General features: G+C 47.2%; 3 protein-coding genes across 13 annotated transcripts in view; 2 read left to right on the top strand and 1 right to left on the bottom strand.

Annotated features, from left to right (window-relative positions):
- The window catches only part of cadpsa (Ca2+-dependent activator protein for secretion a), a 56,982-nt gene extending 33,811 nt beyond the window's left edge, over nucleotides 1-23,171 (top strand). For 9 of the 10 annotated variants that reach the window (XM_037251198.1, XM_037251201.1, XM_037251200.1 and 6 more), the window contains 2 exons: nucleotides 5,983-6,087; nucleotides 6,538-6,952. In XM_037251198.1, coding sequence (XP_037107093.1) covers nucleotides 5,983-6,087; nucleotides 6,538-6,711 — 279 coding nt within the window. In that variant the 3' untranslated portion in view covers nucleotides 6,712-6,952. Of the gene's footprint in view, nucleotides 1-5,982; nucleotides 6,088-6,537; nucleotides 6,953-7,059; nucleotides 7,063-23,158 lie in introns of those variants that run through there. The other variant, XR_005097936.1, reaches the window with a different exon arrangement.
- On the top strand, nucleotides 11,798-15,619 carry fezf2 (FEZ family zinc finger 2). Its single transcript, XM_037251217.1, has 4 exons — nucleotides 11,798-12,934; nucleotides 13,235-13,369; nucleotides 13,465-13,597; nucleotides 14,892-15,619. The coding sequence occupies exons 1-4, from the start codon at nucleotides 12,167-12,169 to the stop codon at nucleotides 15,140-15,142; spliced, it is 1,287 nt and encodes a 428-aa protein (XP_037107112.1). The 5' UTR covers nucleotides 11,798-12,166; the 3' UTR covers nucleotides 15,143-15,619.
- On the bottom strand, nucleotides 21,748-26,460 carry zbtb40 (zinc finger and BTB domain containing 40). Of its 2 annotated transcripts, XM_037251212.1 has the most exons (13): nucleotides 26,281-26,460; nucleotides 25,699-25,890; nucleotides 25,491-25,572; nucleotides 25,196-25,331; nucleotides 24,800-24,981; nucleotides 24,229-24,439; nucleotides 23,775-24,149; nucleotides 23,485-23,691; nucleotides 23,240-23,404; nucleotides 22,933-23,147; nucleotides 22,701-22,860; nucleotides 22,225-22,379; nucleotides 21,748-22,109 (listed from the first exon to the last, which is right to left on the bottom strand). In XM_037251212.1, the coding sequence occupies exons 1-13, from the start codon at nucleotides 26,301-26,303 to the stop codon at nucleotides 21,903-21,905; spliced, it is 2,310 nt and encodes a 769-aa protein (XP_037107107.1). In that variant the 5' UTR covers nucleotides 26,304-26,460; the 3' UTR covers nucleotides 21,748-21,902. The 2 variants fall into 2 exon arrangements, with proteins under 2 accessions (XP_037107107.1, XP_037107106.1); XM_037251211.1 differs by having other exon boundaries at nucleotides 25,196-25,572.
- Between the last annotated feature and the right edge of the window lie 142 nt (nucleotides 26,461-26,602).

Below are 26,602 nucleotides of genomic sequence, written 5' to 3'. Positions count from 1 at the left end.
TGCTTTGCTTGTTGGCCGTTCGAGCTTTAACTCTTGTACCTTAACTGTCCATTGAGCCCATGATGTTGCCATGCCAGCACCATGGTCAATGGTCAGCAGCAGTTGGCCTTTTGTGTGCACAATCCAAACAGTTTGAGACCTGTTGGCTTGTTGAGGCAAAACTTAGTCGGAGCGCTTTAGTCTGGCTGCTCCTTCCCCCTCTTCTCTTGCCTCTTGCTCGAGTGGCCAGAGACAGTGAGGCAAAAGATGACCGCATCTCGTACACGATGCTGTGCGCCATTCATTTGACACCGACGGCACCTTACATCCTCGAAAAAAGAGTCATGTTTGTCCGCGCTGGTGGTTGCACACTGAAAAACCTTTGTGTCTGTCCAATTGACCAAGGAAACAAATGCCACTTTCTGCGGACATCGGTGATCCAGGGACCCATCAAGGGCTTCGGTACCAACCCCTTACGTCAGCACTCTATTCTCATCCCTTTTCATGATCAATTGTCTCATCTCGCCTTGGCCAAGAGGAGTGACCATCTGATAAGACAAATTGCGATGTTTTCTGCTCATAGCAGCACAGACAGAATGATTGGAACACATTGTCAAATGAGCAATACTACTGATATAATCGGCCTAGCGCGCATGCTTTTGGGATGAAACCAGAATACCCACGCAGGCACGGGGGGAACATGCAAACTCCACACAGGAAGGCCACAATGGAACCCACAACCTCTGAACTGACTTATGATCATGTTGCAGTCAACTGCAATGTGCGTGCGTGCGTGCGTGCGTGCGTGCGTGCGTGTGTGTAGACCATCAGCTGGAAGAGAGCATCTGTATGTATGTATGTATTTATTTATTTATTTTTTCAAATAAACCACTATGGTGTCAAAATCCATCCTGTAAAGTCGTTTAGGAAGCAGGGAAACGTTGCATTTTCAGATGTATCAACATTTGTAAGGAATGGGCAATGACATCATTGGGCCTGAGCCCCCATTAGCCTTGTGTGAAAAGCTCCATGTGCTCTCTGGGGGTGGGTCAGGCTTAGACCTGCTGTTGGGTGACAAGTTGAGCATGCAGCTGGATGGAGACGGATGGAGGGGGGGGGGGGGGGGGGAGGGAATGGTTGGCCTGCTGCTGCTGCTGCTACTGCTACTGCTGCTGCTGCTGCTGAGAGCGGGCTCTACGCAGGGGTTAGGGTTCCTACTGTGTGAGTTACTATGGTAATTGAGTGTCTTCATCAATGGGGCCTCTCTGCTGAGTTTGGGAGCCCGACTAGAATAGGCTCTGAAAAGCAGAGCAGGTAGGATTAGACAAACCCATTGTGCAAAGTGCATAATGTCTTGTAGTCACATTTAGTTTCCACTCCCTCAAGCTGATCCATACCATTGTGGCTTTGTGCGCGTTTTGTGGCTTTATCAGTGTCGGCATTTGGAAGAAAAAGTAGCCTTGCTTTTGGTGCACAGCTTGTTGGGAACATGTCACTTGACATAGTGTCGGCGCATCCGCGGTCATCATTCCATGCCTCCTGTTAATTGTAGACGCAGCTGGGTCTCAGCAGGATATATTTCTCTCTCTCTCTCTCTTTCAAAGGCCCTCTCCAAAAAAAATGACGCTCTCACCAGGTGGTTTTAAATACGTGTCAATGTAGAAGTATGTATATATCACAGAAGCGCAATGGAAACATTTTGCGTTTGCACACGTCATGTTCGTGGGAAGTCACGTGACTGGCATTCCTCTTATCTTCGGATTGATGGCAACAGCACAAGCTAACACGTGTCCGAATATGCGCGCTAGGGTTGTCCAAAATATCCCCCTTCCAAAAATACAGTCCGCTTTAAATGAGCCACAATGCACTTGGAAAAGTACGGATGGACACTCAACAGTCGGAAAACATCACGTTGCAAGCGTGGCTGTCAAAGCCATGGAAAGAATTCATCCCAATCGTAACCCTGGTGAGGCTACAGAGTTACCATCATGGATGAATGTAGGGATGCTAATTGGCTCCAGACCTGAGGCAAGTAGAGAAAGAAAGGAACATACGTATGTAGGATTGAGCTATTAGTTGAAAAGAGATTACAAATTGATGTAGGTGGTCTTGCACAGCCTTCAGCAGCCGCAGCAGCAGCAGCAGCAGAGGCAGCAGAGGCAGCAGCAGAGGCAGCAGAGGCAGAAAGAGGCAGAGGCCCGCTAGCTTGTAATCCCCATGTACCCCCTGTGGTGAGAGGCCCCTCATCAGCTCCAACATTCCTGGCTCTCAGCAGCACAAAAGCTCTCAGACGCTTCACTGACCTTGCAAATACTTTGACTTTTTATACGTTTTGTGTCTGTCAATAATCATGTGCACACATGGCCACTCATCTTCAGTTTCCCCATTGGATGAAATGGAAATACATGAGATACCGGCTACTTCTCAATTCCATTCCAGGAATATGCGCCACTATGCTCATACACGATGTCTGCACTGCACTGCACTGCACTGCACTGCACTGCACTGCACTTTATATTGGTTTGATTGAACTTCTGGTCGTCATTGCAGAAAACGGTCCCAACAATAACATGTCATCCACATCAGCACTCGGGTACAGCCCAAACAAATCTTGTACATCTGAGGAAAATGAACAGATTTATCTGCAGTTGGTTATGCATTGCAGAATTGCTTCAGGTGAGTTGCTCAATCAGAAACCCGTTTCAATCATTGCCTAAATTGCCACAACAGCCTTCCTTTATCACGCGTGTTTCAATCAAGTAAACATGCTGCAAATGTAAAAAGGCCATTGCCCTTTCATCACGTTGCATGGGAAATGTATGCATAGATGAAGAGGGGAAGAAAACGTGCCATTTTTTGAATCATATTCTGCTGGTGACACCCCCCCCCCCCCCCCCCCCCACCAAGTGCCATGTTAAGGCTCGGGTGTGAACACTGGCTTCAAGGCGAGGCTTGTGTGTGTGCGTGTGTGTGTGTGTGTGTGTGGCAGCGGGTGGAAGTTTTTGGAGGCGAGGGTGGCTTGGTGTCAGATGGGGGCAGGAGGTCGCTCCATCTCCCAGCTCTCGCTTGAAGCGCTGATGGACCAGCAGATGTAGACGTGTGAGAGAGAGAGTGTGTATGCAATGTTGTGTGGAGCGTGCTGCTTGTCGCCTGCGTATAGGTAGGGGTTCATCAGCATGTCACAAGGTGACAAAACCCACTCATGTATGCACACACACACACACACACACACACTGGTTCTTCCTGGTTCAAGACATGGAAGCGGTACCATCACAGATTTAGGTCCTATCGGGTTACGGCATTATTATTCAGAGTCATATTACGCTTGTTTTGGCTGTTAGCAAGCGCTAGCCCCCTGCTGCCATGCAACCTAAAAAAAAAAGAAAGAAAATTGGGGAATTCATCTGTTCTGAAGATTTTCTTTTCATTTAATTCGGAGTTAAACCAGAGAGACAATCGCTGTTCATTTTACGAGCTCTCAAAGTGCCAATTGGCCTTCATCTTGTTGAAGGAGATGCCCGAAAGGAGTTCTGATGGGCACATTGCCACTTGTCAAGAGGTGAATAGAAAGAGCGGGCGTATCCATTGATTTCAAAAGTCCTTCCAGTGGAAAGGGAGCTTGTGGCCTTCCTGGCTGACGCTTGACCAAAGGCGTGTACTTCGATATTTTGTCAGAAGCGGGTCAGGCATGCGTGAAATGGGGACACATTAGTGGCACCGAATGACTCCCTGGGTGAGCCCCTCATTATTTCTCGTTTTTATTCGAACAGTATATGCTGGAAACGATCCTAGCAGATTGCAATTGAGCTTGAGATACCCCAATATGCGAACGCAAAACATCCCTTCATGAATGAATCCACATGCTAAATCATCAATACTAACATGACATGAACAAATGTGGCCCCTTCACGGCCGGCCTACATCACAATGACGTCACGCTGTTAGGTGGGTGGAGGCAAAAGAAGGGAAGCCGGGAGGCAACAAAAATGATGGCTGCTTGTGGTTGTGGTTGCCGGAAGTGGAAATTGTAGCACACGATGTGTTGAAAATGAGCATCAACAGCTCAGGTGTCATTTCTGTCACATCTGTCTGTTTTCTTTCTCCAAGTCGCCAAACACAAGAGAGGCTCTTTGCAAGTTCGCAAATTCCCTTTTACTGCTGTTAAATGCAGCTGCCTTTCTCTTGGAACTCTTGGCACATCAGTATTGCTTGTTTTTTCTTGATCCCTTTCGGAATCAATTCTTCCCATGTTTTTGTCTTTTGGGCGTTTTTCCCCACTCGCTAATGCTAGTAGCTTGTGTGGTGACACTTTTTTTTTTTTTTTTTTTTCTGAATGACATTTTGAAAAGAGATCATTAGAAAGAGATGAATTCCAAACATTTTCTATCCCCAAGCCTTGAGACAACGATTGCCCCGTTGATGTCTAGACATGAATGTCGTTTGCTGGATGGATCTCCTCTTGTCATTTTCTTCAAATGAGTACAACACTCACATTGGCTCTGAAATGATGTCAAAAGTTGTTGAAAATCACAGGCAAGATGTCCTTGACAGAGCTCCCAAATGCCGTGGCATGGCAGCAAGCAAACTTGTGACATAACTGTCAAGCCTCTTTTGACATCAATGTGGAGGAGTAAAGCAGAAGAGGACACAAAATGGCTGCTGTGAAAAAAAAAAGTCGAAAGAACAACGACAAGTGAAGGAGGGGGGAGAGCAGCCAGCCAGTCAGCCAGCCAGTCACTCACTCACTCACTCACTCACTCACTCACTCACTCACTCACTCACTCACTCACTCACTCACTCCAAGCCTGGCCTCTCAGCAGGGGGTTATGCTTGGGGCGAGATCACAGGCCTGCTGCCGTGCTCGAGCCTTCACAGGCACACAGCGACAGATAGCGAGGATGGAGGGAAGGAAGGAAGGAAGCAAGGAAGGAAGCAAGCAAGGAAGGAAGGAAGGATGCTACTGGCTGGCCGGCTGGCCGGCAGGCTGGCTGGCCGGTCGGCCGGCCGGCGCCAGGTCGCCGCTCTGATTCACCCCGGCCGGTCGCTACCGACTGCATGGCCGCCGCAGCCATCTTCTCCTACTCGCTCGCTGACCTGACGACGGCTTCATGGTCAGCTCTCGGGGTGTGCTTTTGAGCTTCTTTTCTTGCGGCTTGTCACTTTCCAAAGCGTTTCTCCATAGGTTATATACATACCTATGGTGTCTTGTGTACATTGTGTATGTCTGCCATTTGATGAAAAAAAAGGAACTCGTGAAATATTTGATGATTTGAATATCCAGCGTTGAAATGCAAGAAGTTGGAATAGTGCATAAGAAATGAAGACAATGATTGGATTTGTCAAATTCAAGTCGTTTTGCACCTGTCAGTGTCTCCTTCCTTCCTTCCTTCCTTCCTTCCTTCCTTCCTTCCTTCCTTCCTTCCTTCCTTCCTTCCTTCCTTCCTTCCTTCCTTCCTTCCTTCCTCCCTTCCTTCCTTCCTTCCTTCCTTCTTGTGTGAGCCTGACACTTGAAGTCAGTCACCTTGTATTAGTATCAGCCCGTGCTCATTATTATCCATCAATTCCACTTGACAACGGCCCCACATGAGGGAGCTTTGGGCTCCCCTGTAGATATTGATGTTGGTCTAAATCGAGCAATGTCAGGCCAGGGTTGAAATGAGCACCTGTATGAAGCCGTGTCTGTCTGTCTGTCAAGCAAAAGATTTGTCATCTTTTACTATCAGTGTCGTTGAAATGCCAATTCATGAGAGGAAAAAATCATTTGCTTGCTACTGAACCGTCACCATGCTAAAGGATACGACGACGAGATGTTTCATGGCCTGTCACCACGAGACATTTTCAGAACTTTCTGGTTTGTGCCAAGAGCATCTTCATCATTCCTCTTTATTAGGATCTTATTAAGTGATGCCTCACTGCCAGCTGCTTCTTCCTGGAGTAAACACGGAAATAGCCCATGCCTATGTATACTTCTGCTTCACTTCTGTACTGTCTGTTGTCTTCCAGCAATGGTACACCAGCACAATGAACCTCATCGGAACGTGGCTGACGGACCGCATGGACCTTCAACTGCATGTCTATCAGTTGAAGATTCTCATCAGGATTGTTAAGGTGACAACTCCATTTTTCTTTGGCAGTCAAATCAATAAAGGAGCTTTCCAAAATTGAAGGCTTTTTTCAAATGTTACTCGGTTGGTATTTGACGACATTTCAATCATGTGTTCCATAACCGCTATATAGTAGTTGCACAAATAACGTAGGCCTATCGTCAACTTGGACGACCTTAGTTTGATGGGATGGTAAGTTTGTGACAACATGTAGACCCCCCATACAGCTTTTCAATGTGACACATGATGGACTGAATTCTAATTCTATGCAATACATGACATTGTCGCTTCGCTTGGAAAAATACCGGTGCTGACTGCAGGCTAATTTCCATTGGAGAAATGATTCGAGACCAAATTTGCACTTTGGGATGCATTTTTGAATCAACAATACACGCATTGAACATGTGCAGTTCTAAAGAACATGTGTGTTTCTGAATTGTTTTCTCATCTTTAGAAAAAGTACCGTGACTTCCGCCTTCAAGGGGTTCTGGACTCCACGTTAAACACTAAGATGTATGAAAGTGTTCGAAATCGGCTGACCTTAGAAGAGGCCACGGCTTCGGTGAGAGAAGGAGGCATGCAAGGCATTTCCATGAAGGACAGCGACGAAGAGAGCAGCGATCACTAAACGGAGACGACGACAAGAATGTCAAAAGGGTGGGTCCAGGAGCAATATGCTGCCAAAGGACACACACGGCCTTCCTGAGGTCAAACGCACTGGCCCGACTTTTTCTTCTTTCTTCATGTTTGTCACAATGGACACAATGCATCTTCTACTTCTTCAAGTCCTTGCGTAGGCTTAAGGTTGAATTCACCACAACAAGCAAAATATTCGTCTTCTACTTCTTCAAGTCCTAAGGTCGAATTCACCACAACAAGCAAAGTATTCGTCTTCTACTTCTTCAAGTCCTAAGGTCGAATTCACCACAACAAGCAAAATATTCATTCAGTCATTAGTAGTCAAAGGTAAACGGAGAGTGTAAACAGCACAAGGCCGATTGGCAAAGACTATGTTATGATGTATTGAAGTCTTGTGTCGGTGTCAAATATCAAAACTCGTATGACTCTTGTTATTGTTTCACTGGAAATGGCACTGATCAAAATGGGTACTGGGAGAGATTTGAAATGCTTTGCTCTTTTGCTCTTCAACTTCCAAATATGTTCTGACATTCTCTTTTCTTCCAATGGTGGAGTAGCTGCAGCGACTGCACGTTGGCTTCTTTTTGAGGGAAGTGAGAACGATGTCACTTGTCTTTTTTCTCGTTTGAAACCCCCATCGTCATCATCATGGTACCATATCGTGCAATCAATCAATCAATGTCCAGAACAAAGAATGATTCGACCTCTTCATGTTTTCACTCATAGAATTGTCTGCCTGCGGAGGTGCTTCATAATTGTTTGCATTATGATACGAGCATGTTTTCATCGTTTGATTTCTCCCCAAATCCTTTTGTTTAGATACGTATGTGCGTGTATAATCATATCTAGTACTTTCAACGACGCTATTTTAGGTAGGCAGGCCCCCTTCCTTTCGAAAAGGATGGCACGAATGGACGCGTGACGGCAAGTGGTGTGTTTGTGTATTTGACTTCTTCTGTGAGTGTTCCTTTCCTGTAAAAGTGCTGCACGTAGTGGCTATTCACATTTCCAAACGTTCTTGCGCCATGACGTGAAGTTGCCGATTTGGATTTGTTTCACTTCTGACACCGGGTCGAATGCATCGATATTAAGAGCATTTGAATAAAGGTGAACAGCCAAGAGAATGTCTTGCCTGGGGGTTGACGTGAAGTGCGTCGATTGAAGACCAGTAAAAGTCATGGTTTGCTTCCGATTGTCTTTTCTTACAAGGAGCACTTTCCACGCGGTGGTCGTCGACCGGTCGGAAAAATACATATGGCGCGCGGGCCTCTGCCCCACCCTAGAGCAGCATCCGGAAAAAAAAGAATCAGAGATTAATGTGGATTAAAGCATCATCTTGAGACTTGATATTACCATCCAGAAGGAGATTGAAAGAATTGCCTGAGCTCAAATGACCAAAATCAAATCAAGGGCCTAAGACGGCAAGGGGGATTAGTTATAATATTGTGCTATATTAAAAGAAGAAGGGTGGGATGCTTGAAAAGATGTTTCTTGTGGGGGTCAGGGTGCACCATAATCTTCCTCTGGACAAGAGAAAAAGACCATTTTGGAGCATCGTGTGGAATGTGTTCACGTACTCAAGTGCAGGAGTGCAAGTCGTAAGGTACTGTGAAAAAGGGGCAAACAACAAACAGTGAGAAAGAACGGCACTCGGATCAACACGCAACTAACCTATAAGGTGACCTCAATACAAACAGTGAGAAAGAACGGGACTCGGATCAACACGCAACGAACCTATAAGGTGACCTCAATACAGACAAAGGGACAAGACACAAAGGAACACAAGGGGAAGAAAAATCCAAATCATAAACTCCGTATGCATGCCAGAATGTCTTCATCGAACTTGTTTGAACTTTTTTCCCGTGGTGTTCCAACCAAATCTGTAGAATGGCAGAAAACGCAATCAATAAGTCTTTTTCCTGATTTACCACCCGTTTCAATGTGTCCGAATTGGAGTAGCGTGTGTTTAACACGACGACAAAACACAATCCTAAATGAAGATGTCTCTCCAGAGGTGCAAAATGTGTCATTCAATGAATAATATGGCAAACATTTTTGCATGATGAAATGAAAACAAAGACAGGAAGGCCTCCTTCCAGCTCATGTAGTGTTCACATGCTTTTGACCAGGTGTGATTTTTGTTTGCCAATGAGGATAATGAACAGCGAGCATCCCACGTTCCCATCTAATCAGCACTCGCTGCGGAATACGATTCAGTTCATATCCAGACATGATTGGTTGGAGCGAGGTGGCCCAGAGATTTTGGCGGCGCAAGCTGCGCTGCTTTCCCCTTTCAATTCCAGTCATGTGGAGAAATGGTAACTTTAGCAAGGGAAAAGGAGCGACCGGCATCGTCCCAAGGCGGCCGTAATCTAAAAGTGTGCAAGCGAGCTGTTGGCGCAAATTCCCATCTTCGGGCGGTCTTCCGGACTAACGAGAACAAACAAATGAAAAAGAGCCCACGTGCCAAACAAACAGCTTTGTGAATTGTTCCAGCTATTTCATTTGGAGGTTTCTCACCCAGGTCAACTCCAAGCAGCGGCTGTGGAAAATTGACGTGGGGCGTTTGAGAGGGCAGGTAGATGTCAGATCCTTTGAATAAAAGCAGTGCGCAAAGCCTCTTAGGTTTCAAAACCTTTCATAATGGCCTTAAGAGCGGACAAGTCCACTGATTAATTTGAGATCTTTTCCATCAAAAGAGTAGCTTATAGTTTAAAGCAATCTCTCTCACACAATATTCAGATAAGATAAGAGCAGATTGGGATGAATAGCATGGCACTCTTTGTCCCTTTTCACGGGCCTTTACAGTCAAATCCCAAGGCCACTGTTATTATCAGATGAAGGTCAAAGGTTAATCCGCCCGCTCCTGTCCTGCTGGCACATCTTTTTGGCCACACCTCTTCCGCATCTGTCTTAGCGGTTGGCTCGTTTCAAACAAATAATTAGCTTGCCGCTTTTGAGCCAGCCGCTGGATCCATTGAACTCATTCAGCGCCATTGACGTCAACGAGATGAACTGAATGGACGACTGCAATGTTGAGAAAGGGCGACTCGCACATTTTGCTCTCATTTGCTCAGGTTTAACGTCAGCAAAAGTTGTCACCGCGGATGGGTGCAACGTGGGAATTCCTGTGATGAGATGTGTGGCCCGCACTTTGGTGGTGCATTATCAGCTTGAGATTCAACAGCAGTGACTAAGATAAGACAGCCGGAAAATGACACAATACAAATTCACTTGACATGGAAAAATGCCAGGAAAACAAATAGCACAGTATGGAGCTCAAAAGGAAGAAAAGGCCCAGACATTTTCAACAGAAAGACCGCTCTGCAATAGCGCCTCGTGTGGTCGGTCGCGTCCCTGAACAACAAGATCCATCCATCCATCCATCCATCCACATGTGGAACAAAAAAAGGATGTCTCCCGCCCTCCCTCCCTCCCTCCCTCCCTCCCTCCCTCCCTTCTTTAACGAATGTTTTAACCCCTGACGCCTTCAATTCACGGATTGCTGATTGACTTGAATAAAGGCTTCAAGCAACAGGATCAATGTTTATTGTGTCCATGTGCTTGAAGAAACTTCCATTTGAGTATTTGTGCCACATTTACATATGTGAAGCTCACAGGCAACAGGCACTAATTCTTCCATCCTGAGATGCAGGTGGAAAACAAAACAGACTCAGGGTGTATTTCAAATTATTAACAGGGGGGGAAAAAAAAAAAAAAAAAACGGTGTTGGAGGACAGCAACATGCTGAGCTAAGTACAGCACTAAATCTAGGGAACTTGACATTTCAGGACAACAAGTTTAGATAAAATACTGAGGGCAATTGTTTTCTATTGGTTTTGTGTGAAACTTGGCTTTTCTGCATTTTACAATAAAGCCATAGGAACCGCAACTTAAAAGTAAATAAAAGCAATTCAGCAAAATAAAATAAAAAAGAGGAAAACCCGATGAGCATGCAGTGTTTGAATTAAAATATATATATATATATATATATATATATGTGTGTGTGTGTGTGTGTGTGTGTGTGTGTGTGTATGTATATGAGGGCCTGTCGTCAAATGGGCTGCATGTGAACACACATTTGGTCCTTGTATCTTTTTGTTAGTCCAACACAACATTGTGGATTCCAGCAAAGTTCTAGTATGCCTAGCTCTTTAAGGAATGAAGGCATCCCTTTTGATTGCCCTTGTATAACAAGCAATGTCTTTTCTTTTCCGCCTGGCTGCCTGGCTGCCTGCCTGCTTGCCTGCCTGCCTGCCTGCCGCTCCCTAATCCGTCCCTCCATTTCTGGAAGAGGAGAACACAAAACTAGGTTCATGCAGTGCTTTAGTAGTGAAAAGCGAAAGAACTTTGTGCCCCCCTCCCATTCCCTCTCTCCCATCCCCTCGCTGAAAAGTGCCGCTTTTGAAGAGGAATGAGGAACTTGGTTTAATAGGATCCAACGGGACTTGCTGCTCTTGAACAGGTGGAAATATTCAAAGAGCGAGCAAGTTGTGATCCTTGAATCCACTCAATAATGCGTTGAAAAAGGTGAGACAGACAGACAGACAGACAGACAGGGGAGGGGAGGGGATTCTTCGCTGCTTGTTTGACGATTGCAGGTTTGTGGACATGCACATTTCAATGAGCTCATATTGATTGTTTGGGCCATCATTGGACCGGTGCAAGTGGGCGTCTTCTCACTGCCTCTCGTTAAAGAGTCGGCCTGATGTCACTCGACACGGAGACGGTAATCCACCGGGGCGGGCGGGGCAGGCGGGGCGGGGCGGGGCAGGCGGTGCTCATGCCAACATGGGAGCACTCGTCTCTTTTCTGTCTTCACACACACATCTGACCATTAAAGAGGCTCACTCGGCTCCAACGTTGTCCAGGAGCTCCGATTGCTCCCAACTTGCTCAACTCGTCTTCCTCGTCACCCGGGTTAATTGTCCTGGTCCTGGTTTTGTGTGCACTAGTTAATGAGCATTAATCCAGCACCCCTGGATGCCATTGTTGCGGCGGCTTTTGCCATTTGAATGCAAATGCCGAAGAGGGTGGCAGCAAGGTGCTTATTAAACTGACGTGTCCTGTCTTTTCTGCTGGCTGCAAGGAAGGAAGGAAGGAAGCAAGGAAGGAAGGAAGAACAAGAAAAGACAACTGGAAGCGAGTCGGATTTCGCCGCCGGAGTTGCTGGCCTGCCCGCTTGCCCGCCCGCCCGCTCGCTTGCCTCAAAGTTGTGTTGCGCTTCAAAGAAGAAGCAAGGAAGGAAGGAAGGAAGGAAGCAAGGAAGGAAGGAAGAACAAGAAAAGACAACTGGAAGCGAGTCGGATTTCGCCGCCGGAGTTGCTGGCCTGCCCGCTTGCCCGCCCGCCCGCTCGCTTGCCTCAAAGTTGTGTTGCGCTTCAAAGAAGAAGCAAGGAAGGAAGGAAGGAAGGAAGGAAGGAAGGAAGAAAAGTTGGCAGCAAATGTCAAGTGCTGGATCCCTGGAGACGGTGATGTCCTGCGCCAGGACCGGAGCCTCGGCGGCGGCCCCCAAGACGCTCGCCTTCTCGATAGAGCGAATTATGTCCAAAAGCTCGGAGCCCAAATTGAGCGCCGAGGAGGAGCGCTCCGAGAGCAAGAAGCTGCTGGGACTCTGCTCCCCGATCCCCTGCATGATCCCGCTGCAGCCTTTCGGCTGCTACGACCTCCAGGCCAAGGCCCTGATGAACTACTCGGAGCTTTGGAGAGCGAGTCTCAGGGGAGGTTTCTGCGGCTCGGCCACCGCGCACTGCAAGGGCAACTGCGGCATGTGCGCCAAAGTGGACTGCGGAAACAGGCTGCTGGTGAAACCGCAAGTCATCCACCAGGCCGTCGCCATGCCAAGTGGCGGCGGCGGCGGCGGCGGCTCTCTCTATTATCTCAACTACCTGGACTCTGCCTATCCCCAGTCGGACTTTGTGGCGGCGGGCCACTGGCTCAGCAGCCCGCAGGCTCAGGCCTCCCTCTCGGCTCATCACAGACTTTTGCTCCTGGAAAACTCCAAAGTGGCCGGCAACGCGGGGACTGACAAAATTCCGACGCATCACTATCCTCACAAGGAGCATCTTCCGGGGCAGCTGGACCAGATCGTCAAGGAGAACCACAATGTGAACGCCGAAAAGAACGCGTTCAAGACTCACAAACTCGGCGGCGGCGGCGGCGGAGGAGGAGACGGGAAAAACAAAAATTTCACCTGTGAAGTGTGTGGAAAGGTAAAAGGAAAGAAAGCACTTTTTTTTTTAAGAGAAATAAATGTGACTTAACGAAATCGAAGTGGAGCGAAATTTAGTCGCCACCTAATTAGCCCCTCCAAATGGAAACAAGGGTGATTTTTATTTGTGGCCAGCCGGCCTGCCTGCCTGCGTGGCTGCGTGGCTGCCGGCCTGCGTGGCTGCCTGCCTGCCTGCCTGCATGTGGTCACTTGTAATGAATGTGGGCGCAAAAATCGTTGCTATTGCTTGAAAATCCCTCCATCCATCCCTCCATCCCTCCATCCATCCCCATTTCCGCAGGTTTTTAACGCTCACTACAATCTGACCAGACACATGCCGGTGCACACGGGGGCCCGTCCCTTCGTGTGTAAAGTGTGCGGGAAAGGCTTCCGACAAGCCAGCACCTTGTGCAGACACAAGATCATCCACACACAGGTGACAATGAAGAGAGTGTGAGTCGCAATCACATAGCTAGATAAATGGATGGATAGCTTTGAAGATGCTCACCTTGACTGTCGTGCCCTTTCAAGGAAAAACCACACAAATGCAACCAGTGCGGAAAGGCGTTCAACAGAAGCTCCACGTTGAACACACACGTTCGGATCCACGCCGGCTACAAACCTTTTGTGTGCGAGTTCTGCGGGAAAGGATTCCACCAAAAAGGTCAGTCAACGGATTCCACGAGCAGCGGCAACACTTTTCCCTATTATTATTATTATGATCATCATCATTATCATCACTATTATTATTATTATTTTAAAATCATTCATCATTTTTGTGATGGGTTGAATCATAAATTGAAAATGCATGATTGCCCCTCACAATATCATTTTTATCAATACAATGACAATTCATTCCTTTTTTTAACATATCGAAATATCAACTTTTTTTTTCTTTTGGGGGGAATTTTGGTTCATTTCCAGCTTTCGGGCCGTGATAGTTGGCGACCGAGAAACAAATCACTGCGAATCCGTTTTTTATATATATATACAGTAAATGTGTGAAGGCCAATTGAAATGAATTCTTTGAATAAACTTATCAACAATAATCGGATTACTCGTGGAAGTATGGGGTTATTATTGCGACTACTTGTTACTTCGTTTTTCTTACGAGATGAAAATATTCATCTATTTATCTCATATTATTGTTGTTATTATTGTTCTTAGTTCTTATTATTATGATTGATTATTTTGGGTGGAAATAGGACATGTCACTTTGCAGCGACTAATTCCCCCTTCAAGATTTGCTCTGGGTCAACTGCTAGACCCCAGCAAAGTTGGGAATCTTCGCTATGTTCACACTGAGCACGTTTGATTTTGACCAAGTTTGACAACTTCTTGACTTCAACACACAAATCTCAGATTAATGAAGTCTGGTCAGTGCAGGCGAACCGGAGCAGCTCAATAAATTCACAATGAACGGCTGACCTTGGTGGCGGGGGGGGGATACAAAACAGGGCCTCTTTATGCTCATTTTTCAAAGCTTCACTTTTCCTCTCATGTTGCCATCATCGGCAATCATTAGTACGAGGAAAGTTCATTTTTCCATCTTTTGTTATATTAAACTTAACAATTGTAAATTGAATTGTATCAGGGGGAAAAAAACACTTAGCATTGGTCAATTCAATATCCGTTCAGTGCTGTCGAAAACATTTTTGATCGCATGTGTGTGTGTGTGTGTGTGTGTGTGTGTGTGTGTGTGTGTGTGTGTGTGTGTGTGTGTGTGTGTGTGTGTGTGTGTGTGCACGTGTGCGTGTGTTTGTGTGAGGTCTGCGGTAATTATGCAATAATTCCAAAGAATAGTTGAAACGTTTACACATCTGGAAACATTAGAAGACTTTTTTTTTGTTTTCTTTTTTGCTTGCAAAAAAAAAATCCAGATAACTCTTTGTTGTTGAACTAATTCTGCTATCTGCTGTAGTGTCAATAAGGTGTTGCTCTTTGCTCCTCTTTCCTAGGCAACTACAAGAACCACAAATTAACTCACAGTGGGGAGAAGCAGTACAAGTGCTCCATTTGCAACAAGGCCTTCCATCAGATCTATAACTTGACCTTCCACATGCACACACACAACGACAAGAAGCCATTCACCTGTGCCACCTGTGGCAAGGGCTTCTGCCGCAACTTTGACCTGAAGAAACACATCAGGAAACTCCACGACAGCTTCTCTTCTGCCCCAGACAGAGAAGCCAGAGAGATCCAGAGCTGAACAAAACAATGAGAGGCCTCAATCAGACTGCCTTAGGCTTTATAATTGTCACCAGAAAGAAGGTGCATGGACACGGTCCGTGCAGGCTTACTCGGTCACTCGCTCGGTCACTCACTCGGTCACTCGCTCACTCGCTCGCTCACTCGCTCACTCACTCACTCACTCACTCACTCACTCACTCACTCACTCACTCACGCACGCAGTCGTATTTGAAGGAAATGATGATGAGGGGGATTTTTTGGGTGTCAAGAAAGCCCGTGTTTGATGCCTACAAGGATCATGACAGTATGGCTCGATTGTACATAAAGGGAAATGCTATTTAAGATATGAATGCTTTGAGGTGCACCTTTTTATGTTGTATATTACACTGAGTTTCTTCATGTTAATGCATAAGTTATAACTTATAATAATGAATGTTTCAGCCACATTGTTTCCATTGTTGAAATGTTTGAAAATAAAACTGAAAAAGCTGCTAGATGTTGTTTGTAGCGCGAGTGCGCTCCAAATCAGCATACGATTCAATATACATCAAAGATACGTTTGGAAAAGTTGCCATCTACCCGAATGACGTCATTTCAAAAAACCTTCCCTTCTATGTATTTTTTGTACGCTTAGCACCAATTACATTTTTGTGATTATACTGCCAAGTGAGTGTCATCTAGAAAAGTGTGTTGTGTGTGTGTGCGTGTGTGCGTGCGTGTGTGCGTGCTCTGTGGCCACTTTGCTCAACATTTATTGACAGACACGATCTGACTAATACCACATTTACACTTGACTCAGGCGTAATGTCGCAAATGATCAAAAATAACATGGACCCTTGAAAACGAATGACATTAAGCAGCTAAACGGCCTCTGGGGCTTGATGGCGGAGAGTGAATGCATGTGGCGGCCAAGCCGGCCGGCTCGGGCTTGGCTTCAGCACATCATCACAACCCAAGATAATGGAGCACTCAGGCGCAGCTCTTCATCTGGACCTCTGCGTTAATAGAGCACAAGTTATTCTCTGCACGGCTCCAAGAACAATATTATCCCTTCACACATTCTGTTGAGAGATAGATCCGTGCTCCCAAATGGAGAGCTTTCTATTAACAGCCAATTAGTGCGCAGGCGCTGCGCTGCGCTGTGCTGCGGTGCGGTGCCATGGCCTGCCTGCCTGCCTGCCTGCATGTATACTGACGATATACTTGGCGAATGGGACTATAACATACTCTGCCTACCAGCATTTTTTAAATGAGACGCTGCAGAATTATTATTATTATTATTACCCATTTTCTTTGTAAAGCGGCTTTGATATTTAGAAAAGCGCTATATAAAACCGATCTATTATTATTATTATTACCCATTTTCTATGTAAAGCGGCTTTGATATTTAGAAAAGCGCTATATAAAACCGATCTATTATTATTATTATTATTACCCATTTTCCATGTAAAGCGGCTTTGATATTTAGAAAAGCGCTATATAAAACCGATCTATTATTATTATTATTATTATTATTATCCATCCATTATGGGGGTCGCGAGCGTGCTGAAGCTTATTACCGGGCAAAAGGCGGGAATTATTATTATTATTATTATTATTGTTGTTGTTGTTGTGCGCACGCACGCACACACACACGCACACACACACACACACAAACACACGCATACACACGACACAAGCCGCCTTTTGCGTGTGTACAAAATGCCTTTATGGCTGAGGGGGACACGGACAACTTGTGAGCGAGCAGTAAACAACCTGGAGGCGAGCAGGTTGTCCTTTTTTTCCTGCACGCCTGCATGTCCCCCCCTCCCGCATGTCTTGATCATCTATCTGAGCAACTGCATTAGCATCCGCAAACACGTTAATTGACGAACCGGACCTTTAATTACTGCACGGCTAAACGGAGGAGATTAAGAGCGCTGGAGAGCCGCGCTGCGCCGCGCTGCCCCGCGCCGCCCCGCGCTGCCCCGCGCCGCGCCGCGCCGCGAGTTAATCAGCTGTCAACAACATGAGGGGGACGGACATCTTCTTTCTTTGGCTCCCTGCGCCACCGCGGGATCACCGGGGATTGAGGCAATTTACGGGCCACAATGGAACTCGTTTGAGACAGGAAGAGAAAAAAAGGAAAGAGGCGGACTTTTTGTTTGGCCGATTGAATTGATTGTAAATGGGAGATTAGCGGGGAAGCTTCAGCGGCGGCCTATAAGTGCCCGATGCGAGGATTGGTGGTGGTGTGGAGGGGAGCGACCAATTAAGTCTACAAAATGTTAACTTACATCAGTTTAGCCCACATGAAATTCCAATTAAAGCGCCCCCCCCCCCCCCCCCCCCCCCCCCGCTCTAAAGCCTTCATTCTTTTGGAACCGCTGAAGGCGGTGACACTTATTTGTGCTGCATGCTCCACATCAGACAAAACACCAAGTTCCCACCACATCTGCGATGGACCATTTGGAGAGCAATTTCAACCTTTATTTCTTCTTTTTTTTCCTGGAGGAAAATTGTCTATAGATGTCATCAACTTGAAATATAATACATTCTTCATCTGAGGGATGATTGAACATCCAAATAAGTCTTTAGCAAACGAGAAGTCTGTTAGTGCGTCCGTCCGTTTTGAATCGACGATTTCTACTTGAAGTCATACGTGATACAACGATGCACGCCCATGCATGTTTCATCCTTCATTGATGATTTGGAGCTCGGCAAGAGTGTTCTTCAAGTGCTTGGAAAAGAATGATGCAAAGCGGATCATTTGAATGGATGTAAAGCGTTGTTGTTCTCCTCACAAATCCTGTTTACACTTGATCTGTCCACCCATTACGTGGAGGCTTATTAACGCAATGTTAAAAAGCAATATGTCTGGGAGCTGCCTCTCCCATGCATCCTCCTCTCATTAGGCACTGAAGCTTCAGCACAATGAGGCTTCAGGATTTATTCCAAGTAAGTACTGAGGGGTTAATGAGCAGTGGCTTCACTCAACTCCAAGGCTCTCTCTCTTCTTGCTTTAAATGAATTGAACAGAGCTGGGATGGAATGTTGCATTTCCAAATGCCGTGAGAATACATTGAAATGCATAAAAGACAGATACGCTGCTTTTTGCCCCATGCATGTCTGCTGAAGAAAATAAGCCGTCTTGCGGGATGCGATGGATGCATGGAAATGAGCCTGTCATGCTGTCGGGTTTTGTAGATTGTTTTGTTTTGTCCTGTCCTTCATATTCTAACTTCCTGTTTTATTTTGTACATCACGTTTCAGATCACTGGTCCTTCCGCTGCACGGTCGGTCGTTCACTTGACCTCCCCGCCGTTTGTTAACCACGTACACCTGTGTCGTCCGCCCTGATTGTCTGCACCTGTGTCCTTCCCCTTCTGTGTGTGTATTTAGCTTGCGTCTTCCCCTTGTCCTGTGCCAGTGCGTCTTGCAAGCCATGACCACCAGCGACTCCATAGCCACAGATATTGCCCTTGAATGCCTTGATCACAGAGACTTTTTTGTCCAAGCTCTGTGTGTTGTGCGTGAGATCTTGCCTTCGTTTTTCCCTCAGTTTGAGGCGCTTTTTGTTTGCTGTTCTCAGTCCTTCTTTTTCCCTCGTGTTGAGGCGCTTTTTGTTTTTGCCCTTTTTTCCCTCGTGTTGAGGCGCTTTTTGTTTTTGCCTTTTTCCCTCATTGTGAGGCGCTTTTGTTTTTTGGAGCGGTCTTCCGTGAAGGAAATAAACTCTTTTTTTTTTTTTTTTTTTTAGCTCTGCATTCGAGTCCTCTCCTTGCCCTGAGCCTGACAGAGCCACTCGAGAAGCCAGCACACACATCGTAGATTCAACGCGTCATTCGTCGTCCGCTCGTTTGGATGTGGCTTCCTTTACAAAGTCAACCCTCCATTTTTCTCAACCCAAAACCTCGTCAGAATGGCTTGAAGGCTGCAGGTTGCCGGTAGGATGTGCCAATTGTGCACGGAGAAGGTTGTTGCTCCAAGCGCTGGATTGCTGGCAAGTCAGATCCCATGGCTCCATGGCTCATCTCGTGTCAGTTATTCTCCATCCCAAACTTAAGTGTGCATCTCTAGCTTCTTCATTATTGGGCGGGATCAGTTGATTTGGGGATGACCGGTGCAAGCGCTAATCCTTTTGACCTGACCTGACCTGACCTGACCCTGCTGAGAAACATTCTCCTTCTCTTTACTCGTTAGTGGTGAATTCGACTTCACGCAAAAACAGCCCTTCATGTAAATATTTGCAACTTCACTTGCTTGTCCACAACACATTTCACGAGTAGCCCCACAATAAAGACAACAACAACAACAACATAATGAGACCCGAGTGGTTAAGCAATTTCCTGTTGAACTCACAATTTCAGGAAGTACGTATATTATTTAAACTTCGCGGGAGCTGGAATTGATTCTAATTTCGACCTTCTGACTGAACGTGGATTGTGCAGTAAATGGATCACTGTGTGATGAAGGACTACAAAAATCAAACGCAGCTCCTTACATGGATATGCGTGGAGAAAGAGTCGATATTAACAAAAGTATGCATTCCCTCTTCGTCCCTCAGTCAATATAAATTGCACTGCACATTTGGAATCAACCAGGCCACAATCCATCTAGTAGACAAATTCAGCTGTCCCAATCTCCCTCGTGGCCTTCTCTAAAGGTATTCAAGTAGCTTAAGTGTCTTCACGTTTGGCCAGAAAATCATTTTCACGTTACTCGCAAGCAGGTTGTGTTTAAGTGCAAGGACGGGGCGGGGGCCTTCATTTGGCCCAGCAGCATGAGAGCGGAGCTAGGCAATTGCAGTGACACAAGCCAAGTAGGAAGTGTTACACTTAAGTGTGTGCAGCGGGCGGCAAGGAGCTGTGCCAAGCTACCTTTTAGCGCTTGGCATGAAGTCTTCCGTTTGGTATCAAACAGCAGGACAACAGTCAAGGCCACTCTGGAGGAAAGGACATAGAGCTAGCTGCTGGCCATCTAGGCTCTTAAGTCGAGTAGACGTGCCATGATCAAAAGAGAGACGATATGGATGGATTTGCAAGCTCACACGGAGTCAGAAAGAAAGCCACGCACACTCACACACACTCACACACACACACACACACACACGCACACACACACACACACACACACACACACACACACACCTCGCCCGGCCCGGCCCGGCCCGGCCCGGCCCGGCGGCCAGGCATGATGCTCAGCTGCTGTTCCCAACAGCAATGTTTAGCTTGAGACAGAAAATGACAAATTAGACCTGAACGCTATCATTTGCAACGGAAGCACCTGATGCGGTGTGTGTGAAATGAATCTATCTTCTCTTGTGTTAATCTCCTCCTCTTCACGGCCAGCGCACATGGTCACATGGTGCAATTAGCCCTTACCCAATCAACACGAAGGGACACTTAAGCATTTACACGGGCCGTAGGGCTCTGGGCCCAGCCAATTATACGTACCTACGTACTATATAGCTGGCTTCTCTGGAGACTCCCGCTTGGCAAAGTGCATTTAAATGTTGTGCCCTCGACCGGCTGGCTGGCTGGCTGGCTGGAGGACAGTTGGGAGGTCTCTGGGGGAGCTCTGGTCCTTGAAGGGAGCACAGACTCTGCCTCTCGCACCCATACCCCAAGGCTCCCGCCGCGGATGAGCAAGTCATTTGGAAGGGCTCCAGATCGTGCTCTTCAAAACGTTTGAGATCATTTGCTACATTGCTTCTTCACCTCCTTCCCTCCCACCCTCCCACTACCTAATCTTGTCACCCGTGATTGGATGCACAATGGTAATTTGCCTGCTTAAATCCTGCCCTTGACCTCCTCACGGCACTTGCCCCTCATCATCACCCAGCTCCTATCAGTCCAGACTGGTCCAGTCAGTCCTGGCCAGAGGCCCCTGAAGGCGCCTGCAGCATTGGGGCCACAGCTGAGGAGTGGGTCGGTCGGTCGGTCGGTCGGTCGGTCGGTCGGGGCAGCTGCCAACCACCAGCTACTTCAAGCCCGGCTGTCTGGATGATTGCATTTGTCAAGCCGCCACTCCGTGTCAGCCTGTCACAGGCCTGATCACCGTCAATTAGCCACAAAGGGGGCAGTCTGCTTATGTATGCAGAGAAAGTAAAACATCATGAGAGAGAGCGAGAGATAGAGAGAGACGGCAGCGTGCTTATTAATCTTGGCTGGCAGGAAAGAAGGAGTTGACATATTTTTGGGGGGTGGGGAAGATACAATAATAATTACAATGATTAATCATAATTACCTAGCTGTCTTAAGTGGATAATCAGCTTTACATATACACATATACATATATATGGATATCATATACGTATACTGTGTATATGTATATATATATATATATATATATATACATACATATAGATATGATTAGATAAATATATATACATATACTTTGGAAGACAGACAGACTCAGCAAGTGGAGACTGAAGAAGAGAAGACTACAAAAACAATGTAATCTCACAGCAATAGCTGAAGTAACTCAATTGCTCGACTTTTTTGGGTGGATTTTTGATTGACTGTCTCCCTCTGCTGGTTTAAACGCAGTATTATCATAACCTTTATCAGCTGAGGAGGGCAATACTAATAATGATCAGAGTCCCATGCTGTTTGTGAACTACATTTGTTGGTTTGTTTACATTTTGTGTTTGACGTTTTTTATTTTTGTTTGTGTGAGAGAAACAAATCATTTGGTTTACTCGTAGGTGTCATGGCAACACTGGTCGACAACATCGTTGACAACTCAATAAAAGACCAAATGCTGTCAAAAAAAAGGACTTTCGGGTTGAAAGAAAGGAGCTAGATATCCGACGGTTTGCCTTCACAGATGAACGTGACGGAATTGTTTAAGAGATCATACATGTTGACCTCCACCACCTCGGCCGGGGCGTCGCCTTCCCCTCCGCCTGCCACAGCCACAAACACCCGCTGGCTCACAGACTGCTGTTCCTCAGCAGCGTTGGCCGACTGCGGCACCTCGCCTTCTTGTTGGTGCACCGTGATCACCTGATCAGGGAGCAAAATCACAGGCCGAGCGTGAGTTTTCATTCGGCATTTGAGGAAGGAAGTATACGTTGCAGTGATTGGCTGCATTTTGGAGCCCATCAAAGTGAGCGCTTACAGTGTGCGCCGTGCTGGAGGCCTCCTCAGCAACCTGTGTCTGCTGGGCTTCCACGTGGCAGGCGAGGAGATGCTCCTGCAGCTCCGTCTGGGAGCCGCTGACCAGAGTGCAAAGGGGGCAGACGACTCCATGGTGCAAGGTGGATGCCGCCGTATCTGCAGGGGAGGGAGGGAGGGAGGGCAGAAGGAAAGAGAAACAAAGTCATGAGTGCTTTTCTTCTGCTTCATCAAGTAATAATAATGGAGCAGATGCGTCGTTATTATTATTATCATTATTGGCTGACTGACTGGCACAATTTAGAAAGGTAAACCAGTGCTCACTTGCGTCACTTATTTGCCAGTTTTTGGACGTTTTCCACCCACCATTAGAAGAGAATATTGATCAGGAAAAAATGGAAATAGTTGTTGTTCATGGATTTGATTATATTGTGTCAGTGTACTTTGCTTGACATGTTTTGACTTTGAGTGATTTGTCACCTTCATGTTCAGCTTCTATGTGTTTGGCCAGGATGGAGACACAGGGGAAGAACTTCGAGCAGACGTCACACTGAACCAGGGTCTTCACTTGCTGCGCCGTTTGGTTGCCGATGACCTGAGGGTGGTTGGTCCTGTTGTGGTACCACAGGCCTGACAGTTGCTGCGGCAACATAGAGTGAAGGCCATTTCAAAATATGCTCAGCAAGTCCCACGCACGGTGTCATCATCCTACCTGGTAAGATTTATTGCACAGGTTGCAGACATAGGGCTTGACTCCAGTGTGAACGGACTTGTGATTGTCCAGCAATGCGGCGCTGCTGAAAACTTTGCGGCACGTGTGACACTTGTGCATGGGGTTGACGTGGAGCTCCTCGATGTGCTTCCGATGCTCCTCCAAAGTCTGGAAGCTGAGGGAACACTTCTGACAGCTGAGGGGCTGCGACATGTCTAGTGGGAAGCATGGGGGGGGGGGGGGGGGGGGTTCTCTTTGAACAATCTGCTGGCACTCAGTATTTCATGCAAAATGCGTGCGTTCTTACTGTGGAAGGTCTGCAAGTGGACAGTCAAGCCACTGGCTTGGCTGTGGCCTTTTCCACATTCCCGACACACGTAGGGCTTATCGCCCGTGTGCGTCCGCACGTGCCGCGTCAGCTCAATGGACTGAGCAAACACGGCCTTGCAGTACTGACACGCGTACATCTTGCCTAAAAGAAGACGACAAAGAAAACGGGACTTGTGTCGTGAAGCGGCACGGGCGCTGGCTGCGCCTGCGTGTCTCTCTCACCCTCAGAATGCTTCTTCTTGGTGTGGTAGGCCAAGGCGGCAGCCACTCGGAAGCTCATGTCGCAGTGTTTGCAGCGGTAGGGCTTCTCTCCCGTGTGGAGCCGCATGTGGTTTTTCAAAGAGGAGGTGGCGGGAAACTTGGCGCCGCACGTCTCGCAGGCGTACGGCTTCTCCTCGTAATGCTCGGTCCGCTTGTGGTAGATCATACCTGAAGGGTATTGGGATGGAAGGAGCACAGACAGAGCCCACGTCAATAAATGGACGTCTCAAGCGCCATTCTCCCACACTCACCCGAAGGGTGTGCGAAGGTCCGCCCGCAGAGGTCACAGGCTACCTTCTTCTTCTTCTTCTGCTGCTGCTGCTGCTGCTGCTTGTCTCCCGCAGCGGCCGGGTGAGCCTGGCTCAAATGGCGCTGTAAAGCCCGCTTGTTGAGCAGCTTGGCAGGGCATTGCGGACACTGCAGCTGACAATCCTCGGACATGGGGCAGCGCTTCATATGGGCCGTCACTCGGCACTTGTAGGAAAAACTCTTCTTACACCAGCGACAGCGGTAAGACTTGGAGGACGACGAGTATTCGTCTGTCTCGGGCTCTTGCGTGCTGCTGCTTTGCCCCGACTTGATTCGGACTTGATTGTGACCGCTGCTGTTCTCCATTTCTGAGCTGGCTGTGAAGTCAAGGCAACTCGTCAGCACCATCACTCACTGCATCTTTTTTGTTTTGTTTGACACCTCACACAAGATTACTTTCAGTCTGGTGTCCATCTGGCTCCTGCGTATTGTCCATTTCCTCCAGCTGAGAGAGCAACGACGCGGGGAAGGAGGAGGGCGCCTCCCGTTGGGCGCTGCGGAGCAGGCTCAGGAGACTTTGCTCACTGACAAGTCCCTTCTCCACTTCCCCCAACAGCTTAGTCACGACTGAGCGCGGGTCCGCTTCTTTACAGCACTCGCAAACTAACTGGGAGCAACAAAAACAACAATGACACAAATCAGTAAATGATTCAACAAAATCCTGTCTTTTGTGAGAAGCCACTGTGTCACACCGTGAAGCTCACTTCATGGCGGGAGATGTGATTTTTTTTTTTTCTCTCCCCCCTCCCAAGGTCCTGCTCCCATATCGTCGATAAAGACAAGCAATGTGTATTACAATAAACGGTAGGAGAAATAAGCCGGATGAACCGCGAACGAAATCCCCTTCAATTGCATACACCGGATGCTGCTTTAGGTGCGGATGCGCTTTCATGAACCTCCTGAATCAGTCCTTGTTCGGTTCCTCATTTCCATAATGTGGGACCTGAGAATGGGTGAGGAGGGATACCTGGAGCTCCAGCTTCTCCAGACACCTGTTGGCCGCTTGGCTCAAAAGCTGAACAACATCCGGCACAACGGCGAGTTGCTCGGTCAGCTGAGAAGAGCGCTCCGAGCCGCTTGTCGTTTCGCTGGCTCTCGCATCGTCGTCTTCGCCAACAGTTGCTGTGGCGGCTATGCTTTCTTCTGTCCCTGAGCAGATATAAAAACATCCATGGTGCATCCATCAATCATTCCTATTTTGCAGCTCCTTCTTTGTGTCTGAGGATGTTGGACATTTGTCGGCAGAATATGCGCACCAATCGTGAGTATGCACATGAGGAAAGGAGGGCCAATATTCTTCAACACTAAATACGACACGCGACCATTTGAAGACGGACGGCGTCAACTCTGGGCAGTCTTTTACCTGTAGGCTCCTTTGCAATTTCACTTGCATCTTGACGTGCATTTGTCTCCAACTCGTCCTTCACCTGGGTCCCACTTTCGGCCGAAGCAGCATCCCAAACGTCAGGGTTTGGGCTCTGGAGTTTGTTCATCGGGCTCTGTGTAGAAGGGGGGGGGGAGCCTTGGGGCTGCTGGTTGATAATGTTGGCGAGGACATTTTTAAAGCTCACGGCTACGTCGAACATCTGCAGACTGTCTGCTGCGGCAATGATGCGGCTGACGTTATGTTTTCCCAAAGGGAGCTTGCCTGTATAGACCATGTCCAGAAGACAGGTAAACTCCTGTGAGGAAACCAAAGTGGTGTCGATGGAGACAGTGTCAGAAAAATTCAGCAGCGACCTAAAGGGATACAGAGTTTCTTTTCAATCACAACCACCTTTGTGGTAGCAACACTATTTGGGAGAAGCAAAGCTTTTCAATGAAAATGCATGGATAGTTCTCGGTCAAAAGAAATAATGCCATTACCTGAAAAGCATGCTGGAAGCTGCCAGCACTACTTTATGTGCACGATGAGGGTCGTCGCCCACGAGAACAGTGCAGTCACAAAAGTGACCCTCTTGTCGCAGGGCCCACAGTTGCTGCATCAACTGGCTGCTGTAGTTAGGCAGTTCGAGCATTTTGTTTATCTGCTCCGGAGAGGAAGAGTGTTCCTCTATCCTTGATAGAGAGGACATTGTTTTAAACGATGACCCAAACGCTTATGTGTTATTCCACGCACGAATTGGGTTTTATTGACGCATTGGAGTCGGTGATAGATACATACATCACGAATTGGTTTTCATTCGAACCAACTTGTCAACAGTTGTAAAAAGTCCATTGTCATACATGATAAGAGAAGTTGGTGCACAGTGGAAGGAAGATATTATTGACACGTTCGGGGCAAAGCTACCTAAGAGCGTTATCCGGATTTGGTGCAAACTAGCTCTAGCTATGGAAGCTAAAGAAAGGTTCGGGCCGTAGGGAAGGGCACCGATTTAACGGTGACAAAAACGAGCTAGCACAAGCGCCACAAATGAGGCGCTCATCTCATTCACTGGTTGTCTTTACCTTAACACATTCAAATGATCCATTTCTTTATTTAAACGTCGTTGTTGGACAACTCCAGAAGCGCAATAAAGCTTCAAGATTTTTGAACATGGCGACGATCGCTATGGCGCACGATGACGACATTTCCGCTTCTAGTGCTGCATTCGCGGAATGTGGGGAATCGGACTTGTTTACTCCCTCAATTCATTGAGACCAGTGGTCCCCCCCAACCTTTTTTGCGCCACGGACCGGTTACGCGTCAGAAATATTTTTGCGGAACGGCCTTTATATGAATAAATAAATAATAAGTTTATACAAATAAATAATACATTTATAATAAATG

This window comes from Syngnathus acus, chromosome 5 (assembly GCF_901709675.1).
Source record: "Syngnathus acus chromosome 5, fSynAcu1.2, whole genome shotgun sequence".
NCBI classification, from domain to species: Eukaryota; Metazoa; Chordata; class Actinopteri; order Syngnathiformes; family Syngnathidae; genus Syngnathus; species Syngnathus acus.
The sequence above is the reverse complement of the archived record's forward strand: the minus strand, read 5'-3'. Positions and strand labels throughout refer to the sequence as shown.

What these genes read in the sequence shown, in the direction of transcription:
- fezf2 (XM_037251217.1), top strand. Translation starts at nt 12,167, where the DNA reads ATGTCAAGTGCTGGATCCCTGGAGACGGTGATGTCCTGCGCCAGGACC. An exon ending in CCTGTGAAGTGTGTGGAAAG is followed by an intron (nt 12,935 to 13,234) that starts GTAAAAGGAAAG and finishes CCATTTCCGCAG; the next exon opens with GTTTTTAACGCTCACTACAA. An exon ending in GAAAGGATTCCACCAAAAAG is followed by an intron (nt 13,598 to 14,891) that starts GTCAGTCAACGG and finishes CCTCTTTCCTAG; the next exon opens with GCAACTACAAGAACCACAAA.
- zbtb40 (XM_037251211.1), bottom strand. Translation starts at nt 26,303, where the DNA reads ATGGATCATTTGAATGTGTTAAG. An exon ending in AGATGGACACCAGACTGAAA is followed by an intron (nt 24,150 to 24,228) that starts GTAATCTTGTGT and finishes TTGACTTCACAG; the next exon opens with CCAGCTCAGAAATGGAGAAC. An exon ending in CCTCCAGCACGGCGCACACT is followed by an intron (nt 22,110 to 22,224) that starts GTAAGCGCTCAC and finishes CTCCCTGATCAG; the next exon opens with GTGATCACGGTGCACCAACA.